This window comes from Pongo abelii, chromosome 7 (assembly GCF_028885655.2).
Source record: "Pongo abelii isolate AG06213 chromosome 7, NHGRI_mPonAbe1-v2.0_pri, whole genome shotgun sequence".
In the NCBI taxonomy this organism is placed as follows: Eukaryota; Metazoa; Chordata; class Mammalia; order Primates; family Hominidae; genus Pongo; species Pongo abelii.
The window spans coordinates 158,926,142-158,946,206 of record NC_071992.2 but is presented as its reverse complement, the minus strand read 5'-3'; the positions used below and the strand labels follow the sequence as shown (position 1 = coordinate 158,946,206).

General features: G+C 60.9%; 1 protein-coding gene across 4 annotated transcripts in view; it reads right to left on the bottom strand.

Moving 5' to 3' along the window:
• The window catches only part of ADGRB1 (adhesion G protein-coupled receptor B1), a 102,450-nt gene that overhangs the window by 66,451 nt on the left and 15,934 nt on the right, over window positions 1–20,065 (bottom strand). For all 4 annotated transcript variants that reach the window (XM_054518966.2, XM_054518963.2, XM_054518964.2 and 1 more), the window contains exons 3-13: window positions 10,058–10,219; window positions 8,993–9,103; window positions 8,410–8,574; window positions 8,139–8,303; window positions 6,965–7,129; window positions 5,709–5,873; window positions 5,402–5,503; window positions 3,856–3,962; window positions 3,505–3,699; window positions 2,289–2,357; window positions 1,571–1,679 (exon numbers count right to left, since the gene is read on the bottom strand). In XM_054518966.2, the coding sequence (XP_054374941.2) occupies window positions 1,571–1,679; window positions 2,289–2,357; window positions 3,505–3,699; window positions 3,856–3,962; window positions 5,402–5,503; window positions 5,709–5,873; window positions 6,965–7,129; window positions 8,139–8,303; window positions 8,410–8,574; window positions 8,993–9,103; window positions 10,058–10,219 (1,515 nt within the window). The remainder of the gene's footprint in view (window positions 1–1,570; window positions 1,680–2,288; window positions 2,358–3,504; window positions 3,700–3,855; window positions 3,963–5,401; window positions 5,504–5,708; window positions 5,874–6,964; window positions 7,130–8,138; window positions 8,304–8,409; window positions 8,575–8,992; window positions 9,104–10,057; window positions 10,220–20,065) is intronic.

The following is a 20,065-nucleotide window of genomic DNA, read 5'->3' as shown; positions in this document are numbered from 1 at the left end:
CTGGGTTTAAGGTTGGCTGCAGGGATCAGAGTTCCAGCCTTCGTAGTCTGTCTACATGCAGCTTCTGTGTCACTTTGGCCTACAGCTCTGACGGTCGGGAGGGATTATTCCTTTCATCTGGTTTGCATAAAGAGATGCGATGGGAAGCCACTCTCGCTGGCGCCCAGTTCTTGGCAGCTGAGTGAGGGAGGGATGTAAGGGTGGGGGCCTGGGCAGAGAAGCAGGGTCCTGGGAGTGAGTGAGGCTGAGCACGGGTGAGTGGAGCGTATGGGATGCACAGGGTGTCTGTGGTGTGCCATAGCTTGAATGTGTCCTGTAAACGTTCACATGTTGGAAACTGAATCCCCAATTTCATCTGCTAATGGTACTTGGGGGTGGGATTTCATCTGCTAATGGTACTTGGGGGTGGGGCCTTTGGGAGGTCATGAGGGTGGCCCCCGTGATGGCTTTAGTGGCATTACGGGAAGGGAGACCTCAGTGGGCACACTTGCTCTGTCTCTCATGGGCTGCCTCTGCCATGCTGTGCTGCAGCAGGAGGTGCTCAGTCAGAGCTGGAGCTGTGGCCTTGGACTTTCCGGCCTGCAGAACCTCTCATCTTTATAGATTACCCCTTCAGTGACAGCAACAGGAAATGGACTGAGACAGGGTCATGAAGCATGTGGGGTAACCACGGTGCTCAGGGTTTGAAGCATGTGTGGGCCATTCCAGGGGCTGTGGGCTGTGCCGAGCGCTCTGGGAGCTGGCTACCAGTTATGTCCTGGGCACCAGTGTAGGCACTGGGCAAGGCCCCAGGGTGTGTGTGCTGACAAAGCTCAGCTGATCCCGGTCATATCACTAGAGGTGAAGCATCCCCACAGGGGAGGTGACATTCTCCTTCCTCGGTGCTCTGTGGATCACAGCTGCGACCAGCACCCACCCCTGGGTCCTCTGCTTTGAGAGACTCTCTGATCAAGGCAGGGAAAGTTTGGGAAATGCGGCTTTTGAGAGGTATTTGAGGGCACTGTAGTAACAGTCATTAAATAAAATTGCTGTGAGTGTTTGTGATGACAGCCACCTTTTACCCCGGGGTTCAGGCACTCACTCGTCTCATCAGTCTCTACTTCCCCATGAGGTGGGCACCGTTATCATCTCATTTTAGAAATGAGGAAACTAAGACTCGGTTGACACCACAGAGCTGGGTGGAATCCAGGCCCCTCTGGCAAGGCACTGCTGGGACTGACAAGCAGGGAAGGTGTGGGTTGCACAGCCCCTGCCTCTAAAGCTCCACAGGGAGGGCACTGGGGGTGACAGGCAGAATGAGCTCTGGCCCCCGGTGGGTACATGCGAAGCGCTGGCTGGGGAACGGAGCTCCCAGGTCCACAACCCCTAGGCTGTGTCTGATCCCCTCCTAGGTCATATCATCAACCCTCAGGAGACTGAAAACAGGACCCATCTGAGAAATCGGCTGGGAGGGCCCACAGAGGCTGTCTGGTCACTGCCCCTTTATACAGATGAGGACGCTGAGGCAGAAGGGCCTGGCCCAGGGCTGCAGAGCAAGGCGTGGGGGGTGGCAGCAGGCGGGCAGGCTTACCCAGGTTGTCTGTCACCTGGTATGCATCCCTCAGGTCCTTCATGCGGAAGCCGATGACGTCCACAAAGTCCTCCACCAGCCGGAACAGCTCCTTGGCGTTGGGGCCCGCCTGGGGGGCAGGGGGGTGAGCAGCCCAGGGAGGAGGCCCCACTGTCCCTTAGCCCCTGCCTCCTTCCCTTCCCTGTCCCTCCTTTTCTTATTGGCCATTTCCTAACATTTCGAGGAAGTGGGGCTGGTGACCTCTGAGTACCCCACTTTGGGGATGAGAACGCAGATGCCCAGAGGGGCTGCTGTGCCCCACCCATTGGAAGCCCAGGATGGGGGAGAGTCTCTGGATACCCACAGACCCATGCTGGGTGCCGCCCGGGCTAGGAGTGGCGGCTGGCTGGAGGTCAGCCAGGGGGAGTGAGCACTGCCCACTGCCCCAACATGAGGAGGGCTCTATGTCCCAGCTGCCTCGGCATCCCCATGTGCTCAATGTTTTCCGGAACCTCCTCACTGAGCCCCAGGAAATAAACGACTGTCCTTAGACAAATGAGGAAACAGGCTGGGAATGCTGAGCTTCCTCAGTGCCGCCAACACCAGCAAGAGGCCATCCTGGGATCCAAACCCAGAGCACCCGGCGGGACCCCACCCCAGGCCGACTGGAGACCAGGGAGGTACCAGCTGTGCCTGCACCCCTCCTGAGGCTGCTGACCGTAGGGGCCCCAGGCCCTACCAGCTGGGCCTCCTCCCACTTGTCCCGATTCTCCTCTGCCAGCAGGTTGCTAAGGATCTGGACAAAATTCTGGAAAGAAGAGGAAAAAGGGCCAGTGACAGAGAACAGGGCACAAAATCACCGTTCACTATGATCAGGGTCAGGATTCAGTGTATGACCAGGGTCAGGGCTCAATATGTGACCAGGATCAGGGCTCAGTGTGTGACCAGCGTCAGAACTCACTGTGACCAGGGCCAGGGTTCAGTGTATAACCAGGATCGAGGCTCAGTGTGTGACCAGGGTCAGGGCTCAGCATGTGACCAGGGTCAGGGTTCAGCATGTGACCAGGGTCAGGGCTCAGTGTGTGACCAGGATCAGGGCTCAGTGTGTGACCAGTGTCAGGGCTCAGTGTGTGACCAGGATCAGGGCTCAGCGTGTGACCAGTGTCAGGGCTCAGCGTGTGACCAGGGTCAGGGCTCAGCGTGTGACTAGGGTCAGGGTTCAGCATGTGACCAGGGTCAGGGCTCAGTGTGTGACCAGGATCAGGGCTCAGTGTGTGACCAGTGTCAGGGCTCAGTGTGTGACCAGGATCAGGGCTCAGTGTGTGACCAGTGTCCGGGCTCAGTGTGTGAGCAGGATCAGGGCTCAGTGTGTGACCAGGATCAGGGCTCAGTGTGTGACCAGTGTCAGTACTCAGTGTGTGACCAGGATCAGGGGTCGGTGTGTCACCAGGATCAGGGCTCGGTGTGTCACCAGGATCAGGGCTCAGTTTGTGACAAGGGTCAGGACTCAGAGTGTGACCAGGATCAGGACATGGTGTGTGACCAGGGTCGGGGCTCAGTGCATAACCAGGATTAGGGCTCAGCATATGACCAGAGCTCAGCGTGTGACCAGGGTCAGGGCTCAGCCTATGACCAGGGCTCAGTGTGTGACCAGGGTCAGGGCTCAGCGTGTGACCAGGGCTCAGCATGTGACCAGGATCAGGGCTCAGCTTATGACCAGAGCTCAGCGTGTAACCAGGGTCAGGGCTCAGCCTATGATCAGGGCTCAGTGTGTGACCAGGGTCAGGGCTCAATGTGTGACCAAGATTAGATGTGTGACAAAGGTCAGAGTTCAACCTATGACATGGGTTAGGGCCTGGGCTGTGGCCAGGGTTGGGGATCCATCTCTAAGGTCGAGGAGGGCTCCCCAGACACCTTCCTGACACCCTCTTCCAAAATCCCCTCGGGGAGCCCACCTGTACGTCCCCAGGGGTGGGGCTGTAGTACGCTCTCCGGAAAATCTCTGTCATGTTCCTCAGGACATCGATGGTGGACAGCAGGTCCCCGCTGTAGCTGGTCCCATCCTGAGAGATCTCCACCAGTGTCTGGATGACCTCCGAGACCCCCTCCCCGGGCAGCCCTCGCTGAGCCTTGGCCAGGTGCTCCCGGGTCTGCGGAAGACAGAGAGGTCGGGTGCCTTCACCTCCGTGGGACATGTCCAGGCAGCCACCCAGGACCTCCCATGCCTAGGACCCTCCTCAGGGTCCCAACCTGTGTGGCCAGGGTGACTGGGGAGGGGTTGGAGACCCCTGGGAACTGGCCCTCACCATCATCTGGATGTTTCTGTAGTCAATGGAAACACAGCGGATGTAGGTGGGGGGCTCCCAGTAGGCGATGCCTTCCTCGTCCAGCTCGCACCGTCGCAGGATGAGTCCTGGGGAGACCATCCCCTTCTCAGGTGGACGCCCGCTGCCTGGCGCAGGAATCCCACCCTCGGCCCCTGGCAGCAGACCCTCTGGATGGGACCCTGTGGCTCCCAGAAACAGGGACTCGCCCATGGCCTCACGCCAAGAGCAGAGCCCACAAAGGGACCTCGTTCCCTTCATCGACACATTTCCAGCTGCTACCTGCCCCAAGGACTCAGGACCTGGCAGGAGCTAAGCCTTCAGGAAGCCACTGCATGGAGGTGGAGATCTCGGCTGAGCAGGGCCTTCAGAGTTCAGCCATGACCTCCTTCGGAGCCCCTTCTAACCAACCTAGAGCCCTGGAGGGAACCAGCACCCTGGGCCCCTGCCTGGCTGCATCCACAGGGCTACAGGGGCCTCAGCCTGGCCCAGAGACACGGGGGCAGCCTTGGGGTGCCGCCGGGCATTAAGGGGACAACAGCCTTAAACACGGCACACCCTGTGATACAGAGCTCACTCCCAGGACATCATCAGAGAAACAGGGACAGCTGAGTGTTTACACGGTGGCGGCAGCCACAGAGAACTGTTGCAGCCCTGACACCCGACAAGAGCCGCAGGACTGGATGCAGAACCTGGTTTACATGGGGCCAAAAATGAGCGGCACTGGGAGACCCTGCCATGCATGTGGACCAAAGTCCGAGGAGGCATGCCACCGTGTGGCATTCACGTGCTTCATTTTGCTTCTCAGCATTTGCAATCTGCTACCAAGAACATGCCCTGTTCTGTAATCAGAAGAGCGAGGGAGGAGCAGCAGCCGCAGCTGGCAATACAAGGCCCCTGCCGCCATCCCCCACACCTCCCCACAGCAGCTCTGAGCAGAGGAACCCCAACTGCCCTCATCCTACAGATGAGAACACTGAGGCTCAGGGAAGTTAAGGCAGTTTTTGAATGTCACACAGCAAACAAGGGCAGAACCAGAGTTTGAACCTGGGCTGCCATCCTCTCTGCCTGCTGCCTGTCAGGGACATAAAAGCACCCGCACTCCTTCAAAAAGGAGGGTAAAGGAGGCCTACCCCTAGTGCAGCGAGCCCTTCCCCATGGAGCCCTGCTTTCTCCTTGAGGCTGGCATTCAACGGAGACCTCCTTTTCCTGTCCCTGCAAGCCCCGGGCAAGGGCATTCACTTCCCTGTGCCTCAGTTTCCCAGCTGTAAATGGTGGCGGCTTCTTGGGTTGCTTCGACTCCGTGGACATCTTGCGTTAGGGCTGAGCATGGGTGCCAGCCCCTAGCAAGTGCTCAGAACAGCGGCTGCCACAGAGTTCTCACACGGTGCCCTGGGCTCGTGGCCCCACCACCCCGCGCCAGCGCATGCAGGCTGTCTGGGCTCCATGTCTGGGCTGCCTCCCAGTGCCGCATCACCGTGAGGACAGGACGGGAGCCCCCATACATTATGTGCTCTCCAGCCCTCACCTGTGGCGTTGCGGGGACACCGGACGGCAGCCACCTCTCCCGCTGGGGTCTCCTTCCAGATCACAGCACCAAAGTTGTCCTCATCACAGATCTCATGGGGCTCTGCCAAGGGGCCCGGGACAGGGGTTCAGGAAGGGGTACTGAGAGCCGGCAGCTGGCTCTGGAAGGTGCAAGGCACCTGGAGCAGGCATCATTATGAGGACAGGACGGGAGCCCCCAACACACCACGCGGGTGACAGCTGAGCCCGAGCCCGCCCGATCGCCATCAGCGCTCCCCAGAGCCCAGCCCAGGTGGGAGGGGCCTCACCGGGACACCGCTGGGTGCCGCACTGCCGGTACTCATCCTGGGGGCCTTGGCAGGCTGCTCCCCCGAAGAAGGGCCCAGAGCAGACACGCTCCCGTCGCTGGCTGCCAGCCCCACATGTGACGCTGCAACTGCCCCATGACGCCCAGGCCTGCCACTTGCCATCCACTGAGGGGCGCGGCCAGACACAGGGCACAGGCAACAAGGAGGGCGGGGTCCAGGAGCCACAGTGACATGAGGACACAAAGACAGGGACCCACACAGAACCATGCGGCAGTGAAACATAGGGACCCAGGGATGTGGGACAGGAGGTCAGAAGAAAAGAAATTCAGACCAGGAGAGGAAAAACCAGTCATCAGCCTGATACAAAATAAAGCAAACACCCCACATGCAGCCAACCCCACCACCCTCCACACCTCACTGTGCACCCCGCTACCCCACGGCCACCCCACACTCCACTTCCCTACAGATACCCAAGTCCCACTGTGCAGCCCGCTGCCCCATGGCCACCCCACACTCCACTTCCCTATGGACACCCCAAGTCCCACTGTGCAGCCTGCTACCCCACGGCCACCCACACTCCATTTCCCCATGGATACCCCAAGTCCCACTGTGTACCCCACTACCCCACAGTCACCCCACAATCCACTTCCCACACAGACACCCCAAGTCCCACTGTGCAGCCCGCTACCCCACAGCCACCCACACTCCATTTCCCCATGGATACCCCAAGTCCCACTGTGTACCCCGCTACCCCACAGTCACCCCACAATCCACTTCCCACACAGACACCCCAAGTCCCACTGTGCATCCTGCTACCCCACGGCCACCCACACTCCATTTTCCCATGGATACCCCAAGTCCCACTGTGCACCCCGCTGCCCCACGGCCACCCACACTCCATTTCCCACACAGACACCCCAAGTCCCACTGTGCACCCCACTGCCCCACAGCCACCCACACTCCATTTCCCACACAGACACCCCAAGTCCCATTGTGCACCCCGCTGCCCCACGGCCACCCCACACCCACTCCTCTCCCCATGGCCACTCCACACCCCACAGTGCACCTCACTCACCCTGCAGCCACCCCATGCCCCGTTTCCCCCACAGCCACCCCAGACCCCACTGTGCACCCCACTCCCTCCTCAGTCACATGCCGGGGCCCATGGTTACCCCCACCCGCTGTGGGGCCTGTCCCCTTCCTAGAGGCTCCTGCTTGTTAGGTGCCCCCCGACCCCAGCCCGGCGCACCCCTGACCTGGGCACTGCTGTAGGAAGCAGTCTCGGGTCTCCACCCAGTGGCCCTGGCACTCGGCGCCCCCGTAGGAAGGCCCGTTGCATTCACGCGTGCGCTGCTGTCGGCCCTGGGAGCAGCTGGCGGAGCAGGCGCTCCAGCTCGACCACTCATTCCAGTTTCCATCCACTGCCCGGCCCGGGGGAGGAAGGAGACACAAAGTGGGCGTGAACACCTGGCACCCCAATGCCTGGTTTGGGATGTGGGTGTGAGCGGACCCTGGGGGCTACTGCCCCACACCCAGCCTGGGACACAGGTGAGAACACCCTGGGGGCCACCACCCCTGCCCAGCCTGTGACATGGGTGAGTAAACCCTGGGGACCACCACCCCACATCCAGCCTGTGACATGGGTGAGAACACCCTGGGGGCCACCACTCACGCCCAGCCTGTGACATGGGTGAGAACACCCAGGCTGGGACATGGGTGAGTAAACCCTGGGGACCACCACTCCACACCCAGCCTGTGACATGAGTGAGAACACCCTGGAGGCCACCACCCCACACCCAGCCTGTGACATGGGTGAGAACACCCTGGAGGCCACCACCCCACACCCAGCCTGTGACATGGGTGAGAACACCCTGGAGGCCACCACCCCACACCCAGCCTGTGACATGGGTGTGAACACCCTGGGGGCCACCACCCCACACCCACCCTGTGACATGGTGTGAATATCCAGCCTGGTACATGGGTGAGAAAACCCTGGGGGTCACCACCCCACACCCAGCCTGTGACATGGGTGTGAACACCCTGGGGGCCACCACCCCACACCCAGCCTGTGACATGGGTGTGAACACCCTGGGGGCCACCACCCCACACCCACCCTGTGACATGGTGTGAATATCCAGCCTGGTACATGGGTGATAAAACCCTGGGGGTCACCACCCCACACCCAGCCTGGGACATGGGTGTGAACACCCTGGTGGCCACCAGCCGGCACCCAGCCTGGGACATGGGTGAGAAATGCCCCAAGGCCACACCTCAGTCTGCTTCCTGAACCCAGTCTGAGGTTCCAACCTCTGAACACCCTGAGGTGGGTCTGGAGTGGGCAAAGCTGTGCTCCTGGGCCTGGCCAGTGGCCCACTGTGACCTCCCCTTTCTTCCCTTCCTCCCTGCCCCTACACCCTCCCTCTCACCTACCAGGGCACAGGGCAATGTTGCAGAACTTGGTTTGCTTCTCAGGGCCCTCACAGGGGTTGCCCCCAAACTGGGGGGGCCTGCAGGTGCGCGTGCGATCCCGAAAGCCACGGCCACAGGTGCTGGAGCAGAGGCTCCAGGGCGACCATTCGTCCCAGGCACCATGCACTGCAGAGGGACGGAAGGTGCTGCTGCCCTCTGCGGCCACCACCCCCGCTGCCCCGGCCCCCCGCTGCCCTGGCCCCCTGCTGCCCCAGCCCAACGTCCCACCCACCTGGGCACACGGCAGAGTTGTTGCACAGCCGCTGCTCGCGCAGGGGTCCGCTGCACTGCGTGCTGTAGGAGGAGGACACGCAGAAGCGCGTGCGGGTCTGCCAGCCCTCGCCGCAGGTGCTGGAGCACACGCTCCACGGGGACCACTCCTCGGCTGCTGGGTCACCTGCAGGCCCCACTACAGTGTCACAGGCCTGCCGCCCACGGGGCTGCAGTCAGACCGGGGCCAGATCCCGCAGCAGGCGGGCCGCCCTGCTGGGGAGCAGGCAGCGGGGCTGGGGCAGAGCCCCCGGGCCTTCCAACCAGGCTGATCTCAAGAACTGGCCATTTCCCCTACAAGGCTGGGAGCCCTGAGGGCCGGCCTGTGCCATCCCTGGGCCTCTGGGGTCTGGCCAGGGACAGGTCTCTTCACCTCACACCAGTTCCCCTAATGCCAGTCAGTCAGGAGACAAGAGCCCTGCACCTAAGGGTTTAGTCTAGTTATGGCATGTTATTCAAGTTACTACCCATAAGAAGCTGTGATTGATAACTTACAGTATTTTCCCAAAGCCCTAGTCCCACCCACCCCCCTCCCGCCAGCTCACCGGTCTGGGGGGCTGGGAACCCAAACTGCTGCAGCTCGTCCCCCAGCTCCTCACGCCGCCGGGCATCTGTGGACCGCAGGGACTGGCTCCGGGAGCTGGTACGCCCAGCGGCTGCAGGACGGGCTCAGGTCAGCACAGGAGCGGTGCTTTGCCCCCGTCCTCTCTCTCTGTGGCCATAGTGCTCTGAGTTCGCCAGCACTGGGCCACCTGGCTCCACTGGGCAGCTGGGAAGCCAGGGACCAGAGTGCCCAGCCTGGCACCAGCCCTCATCTGGTCACCAGGGGACCCTTCCTGTGGGTCCTGTCTCCCATACCCCGCGCCACCTCCCTCACTGCCTCCATCGCTCACAGGCCAGCGTTCACCTGCAGGACGGCTGCTCTCCCTTGCCTGGCACCCCAGCAGCCCCCTGCCTCCCTCCCGCAGCCCAGCCGACGCCCCGGGGCCCTCCCCAGGCTCCTGAGAGGAGCTCTTCTCCCCAGGAAAGTTCACCAAGGAAAAAAAGCCCAAACAATGACAGTCTCATTACAACGTGATTTAACTTCATGGAAGCAGCTAAAAAATGCATGGGGTCATTAGAGAGCCTTATTACAGAAATACATTCTGGAGGCAGTATCCGGCTGGGGCAGGCGGGCTGGCTTGGCCAGAGCTCCCACAGCCAGCCTTCCGCACACCCTCCAAAAACCCCAATCCACAAACCGGAAGAAAGCCCCAACTAGTCCCACCCAGCCCCAAGCACCACCCTCTTCGGGGCCCTCACCTCTGCTCCCCCGGCTAGGCCCCACTCCCACAGGCCAGCCCGGAGTTTAGGTCCTGCTTCTCAGAGCCCAGACCCACTCTATTCACTCTTCCTGCAGGCCCCGCCCCTACCTGGTCCCGCCCCAAGCCCCTCCCTCCACCGGCCCCTTCTGCTCCGGGCCCTACCCCTGCCTGCCCCACCAGCCCCTTCTGCTCGAGGCCCCGCCCCTCCCCCACGGGCCCCTCCTCCCCAGGGCCCCACCCCCCCTCCTCCCTCACAGGCCCCGCCTCTCCAGGGCTCCGGCTCCGCCCCGCCCCGCCCGCACTCACGGCCGCAGGCCTCGCGGTTGCACTGGCGACCCTCCTCCAGCACCCCCTCGCAGCCACCGCCCTCCACGCCCGGCGCGGGCAGGCAGGTGCGCGTCCGCGTCTGGAGGCCTCCCCCGCAGTCCCGCGTGCATTCGCCCCACAGGGACCACAGCTTCCAGCCGCCTGGGGGGAAACCAGAGGGCGGGGATCAGGGCAGGGCAGGGGCTCGTGGCCTGGACGGGGTAAGTCACGGGGGTGCTAAGCCCGCCGAGGACGGCCCGGGTGGGGAGAGGCCGCAGTGCCGGGGAAGGCCTGGCCTGGGAGGACCTGGGGGTCCGGTGTCTACCCAGCTCCCGGGCTCCCTCTGGAGAGCTCAGGTCACGCCTGAGCCTGAAGGGTCCCCGTGTGCCAGCCGCCACTGGGCAGGTTTGCTGCCAGGATGATGAAGGGATGACGACCTCCGCCCACCAGAGCGCTGCCTCACAGCACAGCGTCCTGATGGTGAGCAGAGGGTAGAGGGGTCTGGCCTCCAAGGTTCTTGTTCCTGGCACGCCTGGAAGCCCTCTCCAGGCTCCCTCCAGTTTCCAGCCAGGCCCTGCTCATCAGAGCCTCAGTTTCCTCATGGGCTCAGCGGAGGGTCACCATCCTCATCACCAGGGCTCCACATTTCACACCCCAGCTGTGACCTGGAGCCGCTTCTTCACCCCACGCAGGGATACCAGTGGTGACCAAGGCCTCACACCTGGTGTCCAACCAGGGCCTCGAACCCAAGGCACAGCCTGACTGAGCCTGCCCTGGACCTGGCCAGCTAGCCACCCGAGGAGGGAGCCTGGGACAAATGCCTGCAGGCCCCTCCCCACCACGCCCCTGCCTGACCCCAGACACTCTGTTCAGCTTCTCTAGTGAGGGTTCCTCCATCCCTGCCCCGACAGTCACCGCGGCCTTCACGGACCTGTGTTCCCCCAGCAAACCAGACCTCACGCCCCAGGAGTCTCCGCTCCTGGGGGGTCCTCGTGCTGCCAAAAACACTTTGGGCCGCTTGGAGTGCCCATGGTCCTGGAGCATTGGGTAGTCATGGAGGAGCACAAAGCAGGAGAGGGCCACTGCCATATGTGGGCCAGAGAGGGGCAGCGGCTCCAGGGGGCCGGGAAGGGGCTGCCGTGTCTAGGCCTCCCGCTCGGGCCTCCTGCCCAGCACTCTGGGCTCACGCACACTCAGTGCAGCAGGGTCAGGGCGACTTGGAAAGGGCATGCAGCCCTTGCCAAGTGCCTGCTCCTGGCCACGGTGGCGAGGAGACAGCTGGCGGCCACCACGAGGGGACCCACCATGGAGCTGGGGCCACTGCCCCATGCTGCCACTGGGGAACACTGGGGATCCGGCCGCTCGATCCCAGGTACAGCAGGGGAGGCCCCAGGGGCAGCAATCAGGCCAAGCACAGGCCACCCCGACCCACCAGAAGGGCCCCAGGGTCTCTTGGAGCCTCAGGGAAGGGGCCCTGCCTCCCTCAGTGGGAGTGTGGACTGCAGGAGACCCCAGGGGAGCGCCAGCCACCAGGTTCCCCCAGTGGCCCCACCTCCCTCAGTGGGAGTGTGGACTGCAGGAGACCCCAGGGGAGCGCCAGCCACCAGGTTCCCCCAGTGGCCCCACCACCCACTGGCCTCACTCTCTTCATTTACAACATGAGGATAATGGCTGACCTCCCAGGACTGATCAGTGGTAAGTCAAACAGCAAAAAAGGATGTGGAGAGGACGGTGTGTGGCATTGTCACTTGGGTCAGAGTTGACTCCTGGGACCCCACTTTGATTTTCAGCAAACTCAGTGTCCAGCCAGCGCGCCCCCCAGCCTGCCCCCCAGCCTGCTCCACTTCCCTGCACCTATGCCAGGAATGGCCAGCAGGGGGTGCCAGGGGCATGGGGATGAGACCCAGGAGAGGGACTTGACCCACCACAGCTGTGGGAGGCCTCATTCTCTCTGGTGGGGTCCATAGGGTTGGGGGAGTCTTCCAGGCCCCCACACCTGCTGCAGAACCCTCTCCCTCCACTCACAGAGCCACACTCCCACAGCTCCCAGAGAGGAGAGCACCTGGCTGAGGGTGCACAGCAGTTGAGCTGCCTCCTCCATAGCGTGCTTGGCCCATGCCATGCCAGGGGAGGTGGGGGACTCAGCACGGCCTCCAGGGCACAAGGGCGGGACAGGGTGGCACCTGCCTACAGCACAGGAACAGGTGACAGGCCCTTCGTGGCTGCCCTGTCACATGCCCTAACTCAGGACAAGGAGAGGAACCTGGACTTGAACTGGTGGTCAGATTCCAAACGCCCCCATCCCCCAGACTAAGGCCTCCTGCCAGGACTATCTGGGGCCCAGGCGCTCCGGGCCTCAGTGGTCGCACCTGCTGAAGGCATCCCACCCCCCCACCCCGATTCTGAGGCAAAGGCACAGACGGGGTCCTGAGAAGCGGGCCTGACAATGGGTCAGGGTGGCATGTCCTGTGGCACCCCCCTCGCCGTCCCAGCCAGCCCCCATGCGGAAGCCTGAGTGACGTGGAAACTGGCAGTGGGCGGGAGAGAGAGGGTGTCCAAGCCAGGCTCATCGGAGGATGCCACTGGGTTCCCATGGCAACTGCTGCAGCGCGCAGCCTTTCAGGATAGACCCAGGTTAGGCCTCAGCTGCCAAAACACCCACTCATTTCAGGGCTGGTTACCTTGGTGACCCAGGTGGTGAGAATGTGGTAGGGGGAGAAAGGGCGGGGGCACATCAGGAGAGGCTGCGGAGGGGCAGGACACTGGCCCAGAGGATGGATCACCCTGCCCCCACAAACCAAGCCTGACCCTGGTCACATACTGAACCCTGACTTTGGATCCGTGCTGAGCCCTGATCCAGGTCACAAGCTGACCCTGGACGCATACTGAGTCTCGATTCTAGTCACACACTGATTCCTGACCCTGATCACATATTGAGCCTTGATCCTTATCACACACTGACCTCTGATCCTGGGCACAGAATTCCTGATCCTGTCACATACTGAGCCCTGATCCCAGCCACAGACTGATCCCCCATCTTGGTCACACTCGTGCTGCTAATGAACGCTGAGAAAATGGTAGCTGCTATTTTTATTCTTGTTTTGTTTTTGATGTATGTCCCCTCACTTAGCTGACACTCAGTAAATGTTTGTCTAGTGAATGCATCAATGCCAGGATGGAGCCCCTGGGGTCCGCAGTGAAGGGTGCAGAGGTGTTCAAGCCACCCTTCGCTGGGTGGCCAGTGTGTCTGAGCTGGGTGGGCAGTGAGGGGCAGCAGAGGAGCAGCAAGCAGGCTGGGGGGTGGGCTGCCCCTCCAGGCCCGGAAAGAAACCGCCTTTCTTCCCCCACTCAATGCTGCTCTGTCTGGAAGCCTCATTTCCATCTCATTAAGGGGATGAATAGAGCCAATTAACGGCCCCAGGCAGCCTGGCCACCCAGGGGAGAGGGTGCTTGGTGAGAGGCCTCCTGGTGTCCTTCCCACCCTGGCGCCCCAGACTGGAGGCTGTGAGCTCCCCACAGCCCGCACCCTGAGTTGGCTGGGATGGGGGTGCGGGGGAGCACAGGGGGCGTCCCTCCCTCCAGCTGGGCCTCCCCAGCTTCCGGGCTGTTCTCTGGAGGAGAGCTGTGCACTTCTGTCTGTCGCCAGCAGAGGTCTCTCGAGTCCAGCAGGTCGGGTAGCACCGGGGCTGGAGGGTCAGTTCTGCCATTCCCGCCCTGCTCTGCCACCAGGTCCCAGGTACCCACAGCGTGCCCCAGGGATGACCCCACCTCCAGCCCAGGCTCCGAGTTAGGGTCTGTCCTTGGGCACCCAGACTCCTCTGAGACCTAGACCAGGGCCCCCTGCACGGACGTGGAAGGGAGGGCCCCGGAGGGCGGATGGGGCGCCTGGTGGCCTGACTTAGCCTACCTGCTGCCAGCAGCTCCTACTGGCGGTGCCCAAGTGGCTGGTCCCCCTTCCTCCCGCCACAGAGGCGGGCACCAGCAGGATGGGGCTGAGAAGCCGAGCCCACCATCTGGCAGGCCATTTCCCAGGTGAGCTAAGAGCGAGGAGCCTCGTGGGGCAGCGGGGCTCCCCTAAACCTGTCAAGGCTCCATCTCCTTAAAGCCTCACGCAGGCCCTGCAAGCAGGTACTGTCCTGTCTCCAACTCTCAGGAGGGAAACTGAGGCTCCCTGAGCTGGCCGAGTCTTGTTGCTTCCTTTTCTTGATCAGGCAGGTGCTCCTTGGCCTGAGAATGGTGCCCTGTTTACAAGCCTGAAAGCCCAGGGCCCATCCCGGAGACCTTGGACAAGTCTCTGCCCACCGCCCGGGCCCCAACCCCGACTGTCTGCTGCCAGCTCCATGTCCTTTCTCCCCATCTTTCTGGGAAGTGGAACCAAAACACAGCGCCCTGACTCTCAGCCTCTCTCGCAGCCGGGCGGGCGTGGGGTGCGTTCTGGCTCTGAGCGGAGGAGGTAAAAGGCTGAGGGCATGGTGGGCCCAGCATATCATTCCCATGGGGCCCCATCCTACCATCCCCATCTGAAATGGGTGTTGTCTGTGATGGGGACTGAAGCCTTCTTGTTTTCTAGATTTTTCTAAATTGGCCCTTGTGCAAAAAGAGTGGCTCCCCTGTCCAAGCCAGAAACCCCTGACAGTGGAGACCTTGGCACCTTCCCAAGCTCCTCGGTGCTCCCTGTCACCGTGAGACTACCTGGAGTCCCAAACTCCACTCCAGTCCTGACGCCCCTCCAAATTCCAGCCCAGGCTTTGCCGCTCCCTTTGCCCCTGCACACCCCAGAGAGGCCTCCAGATGCCTCTTCCCAGGACTTCCGGGGCTCCTGGGATTGGGGCTGAGCCTGACTGTGTCTCCAACAGCCTCAAGAGTGAGTGTGGGGTCACTGGGCAGGTGGGCTTGGGCTGAGCCTGACTCACCCTGGAGGCAGGGCAGGGAGGGGGAGATCACCCCATCTCCGTGGCCGGTCACAGCCCCTCGGCCAGCAGTAAGCCTCCCATACGCCTGCAGGATCCAGGAGCCCAACGGAATGTGTGGGTTCATACTCCACATCCAGTTTCAGCCCAGCCTCCCATACCCACTCCCTGTGGGCACACAGAGGACACACACAGGGACACACAGGGATATACACACGAGGACACACAGGCACACACACCACACACAGGGACGCGGAGACACACACACACAGGGACACACACCACAGAGGGACACACACACAGGGACACATACACTAAATTGGCCCTTGTGCAAACGGAGTGGCTCCCCGTCCCTCCTCGTGCAAAAATGGCTCCACACACACCACACAGGGACACACACACACATGAGGACACACAGGGACACACACACTTGCTCCCAGGCCCCAGGACGCTGCTTTTTCATGATCTTCCATGTCGCTTGTGCAATAAAATTCTTTAATTAAAACATGAATATTTAAAACAACCCTTGAGAGAAACGGCCCCATCTCACTCTAGGCGGAAAAATGCAAAGGGAGGCAGTGGCGAGGCAGTGATGAGGGCCAGAGAGAGCCAGCGGGAGAGGGGCCTGACAGCCTGGGGGGCGGTGGGGCGTGGGGCAGCGCGAGGTGGAGGGGAACAGTTGCTTGGCCTGAGGAGTGTTTGCAGAGTCTGACGCGTGACGTGGCCATGTGGCACTTGGACAGGCTGTGCGGGGGGCAGGGCTGAAAATGGGCCACGGGCTGGCCTGGGCTGCCTGCTTGCTCCTGCATTTGGCTGTGTGTTGCCTGCTAGGGACATCGACGGATGGACAAGCCTGTCCCAGTGTCCCTGGGCACACAGCGAGGGCATAAAGCTCCCTGGGCACAGGTCTCAGCTGGCAGGATCTGGGGGTCAACTGTGCCTCCGCTCAGCTGTGTGTCTTCTGAATGGTCACCTGCCTCTCTGGTCCTCATGCCACCCCATCCCCCCATGCACACGCACGTGCACACACACAGACATACGCACTCATACATTCACCCACGCACTCACACATTCACACACATGCATGGGCACATTCACACACATGCACGTGCACACACACGCACTCGCATATACACACACATTCACAGACATACACATGCACACACATTCACACACATGCACGTGCACACATACATGCATGTGCACATTCACACACATGCACATACACACATTCACACGCATGCACACTCATTCACACACATGCACGTGCACATACACAGTCCCACAGTCACACATGCACACACACACACTTACATTCACACATGCACGTGCACACACATATTCACTCACCTGCGTGTACACACACTCACATTCACACACATGCACACGCGCACACACATTGACACACGCACACATGCAGTCACACACATGCATGCGTGCACACACTCACATTCACAGATACGCACACACACACAGTCACATGCACACGTGCACACACACACATTCACACACATGCACGCATGCACACACACACGCACGCGTGCACACACATGCACACACACAGCTCTGAGCAGAGCTCACTGCAGACGCCCTAGTGTTACCACTCAATGGCAGCGTCAAGGGGCTCTGCCATCAGCCTGCCACTTACAAGCTGTGTGGCCCTGGCTGCTGCCTTAACATGTCTGTGCCTGGTTTTCTCCAACGTGGACTGACTGAGTGTCTGCTGCTCCCAGGTACTGTTCTACACGTTGGGGGGGGCACGTCAGGGAACTGGCAATGCCTGCTTTGTGCTGCTTACATCCTGCCCTGGACAATCAGAAGTGGACACAACAAATAAGGGAAATTATGCAGTGTGTTGAGAGGTGACACGTGTGCAGAGACAGAGGCAGGATAAAGGGTCAGAGAGTGGGGCCAGAGCTGCTGCCATTTTAAACAGGACGGTCAGGGTAGCCTGCAATGAAAGGTCACATCTGCATGAGGACTGGAAGGCGGGAGCCCTGCGGGTCTCTAGGGAAGACTGTTCCTGGCAGAGGGAACAGCTGTGTGAAGGCCCTGAGGCAGAGCATGCCTCCACAGGAGCCTATCTCCCGTGCAGGTGCCTCCGGCACAAAGTAAACACTCAATAAATGACTATTACTACTGAGGTCACTTTTGCTCCTGTGGTCCTGGAAGCATCAGGGCCTTCTGGGCACAGAGCATGGGCACTAGGGTCCGAACTGTCTCTGGGCCCGGGTGACCACATTCCACCCCATCCTGCCCAAGATGACAGGCTCCCTGCTTCATGTTGCCAGCAGCCAAGTCAATATGCCCTCTAGCCGTCTTTCCACAAGACCAACGGCCCCTGCCCCACAGCCTTTACCTGTGTTCTGTTAAAATCGCTGCACAGAGCCCAGCCTCGATACATACATTCACACCATGCATGCATGTGGTGCACACAAGCACATGCATAATGTACTGCACACATGCACACACACACACACACACACACATGCACCCACACTTACATGGGGGTACACACACCACATATATGCATGAGCACATATGCACACACGTATGCCATGCCTGCAAACATGCACATGCCACACTTGCACACACACATGCATGAACACACATGCACACACAACACACTTGCATGAATGCATGCGTGAACACACATCCTCCCACCTCTTTCTGAGCACCACTTCCAAACATTCCCTTTCTCAGAATCTCCGTGCACACCTCAAGCTGCTCGAATATCCCTGCCTCCAGTCTGTCTCTGCTCCCTGAGCCCTCTAGAGTCTCCCTGCCTAAGAATACGCGAGGATATTGATATTTCATCGTCAACATCGCTTCTGCTTAGAAACACTTCACCCCAGTTCTCATTCATCAGGGAAATCTAGGAAACAAGATATTTTTACTCTTCCTGTTTTAAAGATGAGGGGCCTGAGGGGATGAGAGAGCTGATGGAATTGGCCCAGGGACACACGGCAAGTCGGGTCAGGCTGGGATTTGAACCCAGGCCCTGGGGCTCTGCAAAAGCGGCTCAGAAGCCATTTTCAAGCATCCATTGCCCCACCCTGGCCCTGTCCTGGTGCTCCAGGTGTCAGAGCTGCCTGTTCACATGACACTGCCAGCTGGCTGCCTCAGAGGCAGCTCACACTCAAGTCCCACTCTGACCTCCAGATCTTCTTCTCCCCTGCAACCCGCAGCCCCACTTCCTCAACTCAGCTGACATCCTCATTTCTGGTGTGACACCTGGGAGGGGTTCCCTGCCCATGTCCACATCCTTTCATCAGTAAGTCGATCATCGGCTGCACCCCAAGGCCCTCCTCTTCCCTCCCACTGCTGCTGCTGCGTCCTGACTAGGCCAGTGGCAGTCCCCTCCTGAATGCCGGCACTGGCTGCCAGCCCGTCCCAGGCTTCCCCTCAGGGCTGACATCTCTTCTGCACTCACAGCCCAACCATCTGGCTCTTCTGCCCAAAGCCCTGCTAAGGCCCTTGGGTTCCCAAGATAACGTGGGATCTCCCACGGGAGGCCCGACCACCTTACACCATAGGGTGCCTTCACTCAGTAGGTGCCCAGTGAGGAGTGAAGCTCGGCGCTCCCTCCGACACCCACGTCACACAGTGCCCCAGCCTCTCCACGCGTCACATGCGTCTGTCCCGCCAGCTCTTTCCAACAAGCTCCATGCTGCTCCAAGCACTATTAGGAATGGCAGAGCTGCTGCCTCCTGATGCTGCTAACGACTAGCTCTTCAGTAGTGGGTGTAATCTTGGGCCGGGCCCCTGAGACCCATCAATTGGAGGAAAACACTCTGCAAAGGAGTTGGTATTCTGCCAAGGAAGGAACCAAGGCTCCGAGGGGTGAAGTGACCAGGAGTGGCAGACCAAGATGCACGGCCAGGTGTGCCTGTGACCGCTGGGCCCAGTCCTCCTGCAGCCTCCCATCTCCCAAACCGTCCACTGCCCCATCTCTACTCCCTGAAAGAGCCCCGCATATTCTACTTTGTCCTCTTCCCAGTCCCCCTCAGATGCTCATCCCTGCCACACCACAGAAGCCGCCTTCGCCAAGGCCATAGTGACCTCCACTCTGCCTGGTGGGGGCTTGGTCCTCAGCCCCTCCCACCCAGCCACTGGCGGCACCTGACACAGCTGATGCGCCCACCTGTCCTGACACAGCATGACCACTTGGCTTCCTGGCCCCCCACTGCCCAGGGGCGCTGCCTCCCTCCTCCTCGGGCCACTGGAGGGGTGGGCCGAGCCTCACGCCTGTCCCTCCTTCCCCGGCCCCTCTCTAGCCCCACTCACGGCCTCACAGAAGCTTCTTATCTGGGATCCATGGCCCCGCGTTGTGGGTAGAACCATGCTCCAGCATAACTGGCTTCCTTTGTAGCCCTGCGTAGCCTATTTTGTGCCTTTAAACACAAAATTCTGAGGAGGAGTCCATAGGCCTCACTGGCCCCAGAGAAGTCAAGGCCCCTGGATACCCTTAAGGGTCCCATTGCCCCAAGATGGCCCCCCAGCCTGGAGTACATGGCCCAGCCTCACCCCCAAACACCCGAGGTATGCAGTCAGCCCCTGCCTGGCATTGCAAACTCAAACCTCTCCAATCCTCTGATCTTCCCAGATGCTAACACCAAAACCCTGGGCTTCCTTTTCTTTCTTGCACGTCACCCGTCAGCAAGGGGTCTCCATGCCGTATGTGTACGGGACCCATCTCCTGCACTGAGGCCCACTGGGCCCCCACAGGACTCCACCCCGAGGACCCTGCTCCTGTGCACACTCCTGTCTCATTAGCAGGAAAAGCCAGTGTCCCAGAGGCTGGCAGCCCCACAGGACTGGCCCCTGCCCCTCTGTGCTCTCCGGGCACAAAGCCACCCAGGCCTCTGCACTTGCCGTTCTCTCTTCCTGGCATGAGGTTCCCCCACCTCTCCCAGAGCTTTGAACAAGGTCCCTGCTCCTCCCAGCCTCCCTGACCTCCAGGTACAATGGCAACCCTGCCATGAGGGGCTAGCCCTGCCCGGTTCTAGTGCAAGGCTCTCATCGCTGCCCGAGGCCTGGCTGCTCATGTCTTCTTACTTAGGGCCTTCCTCTCTCCCTTACGCAGCTGCCTGAGAGC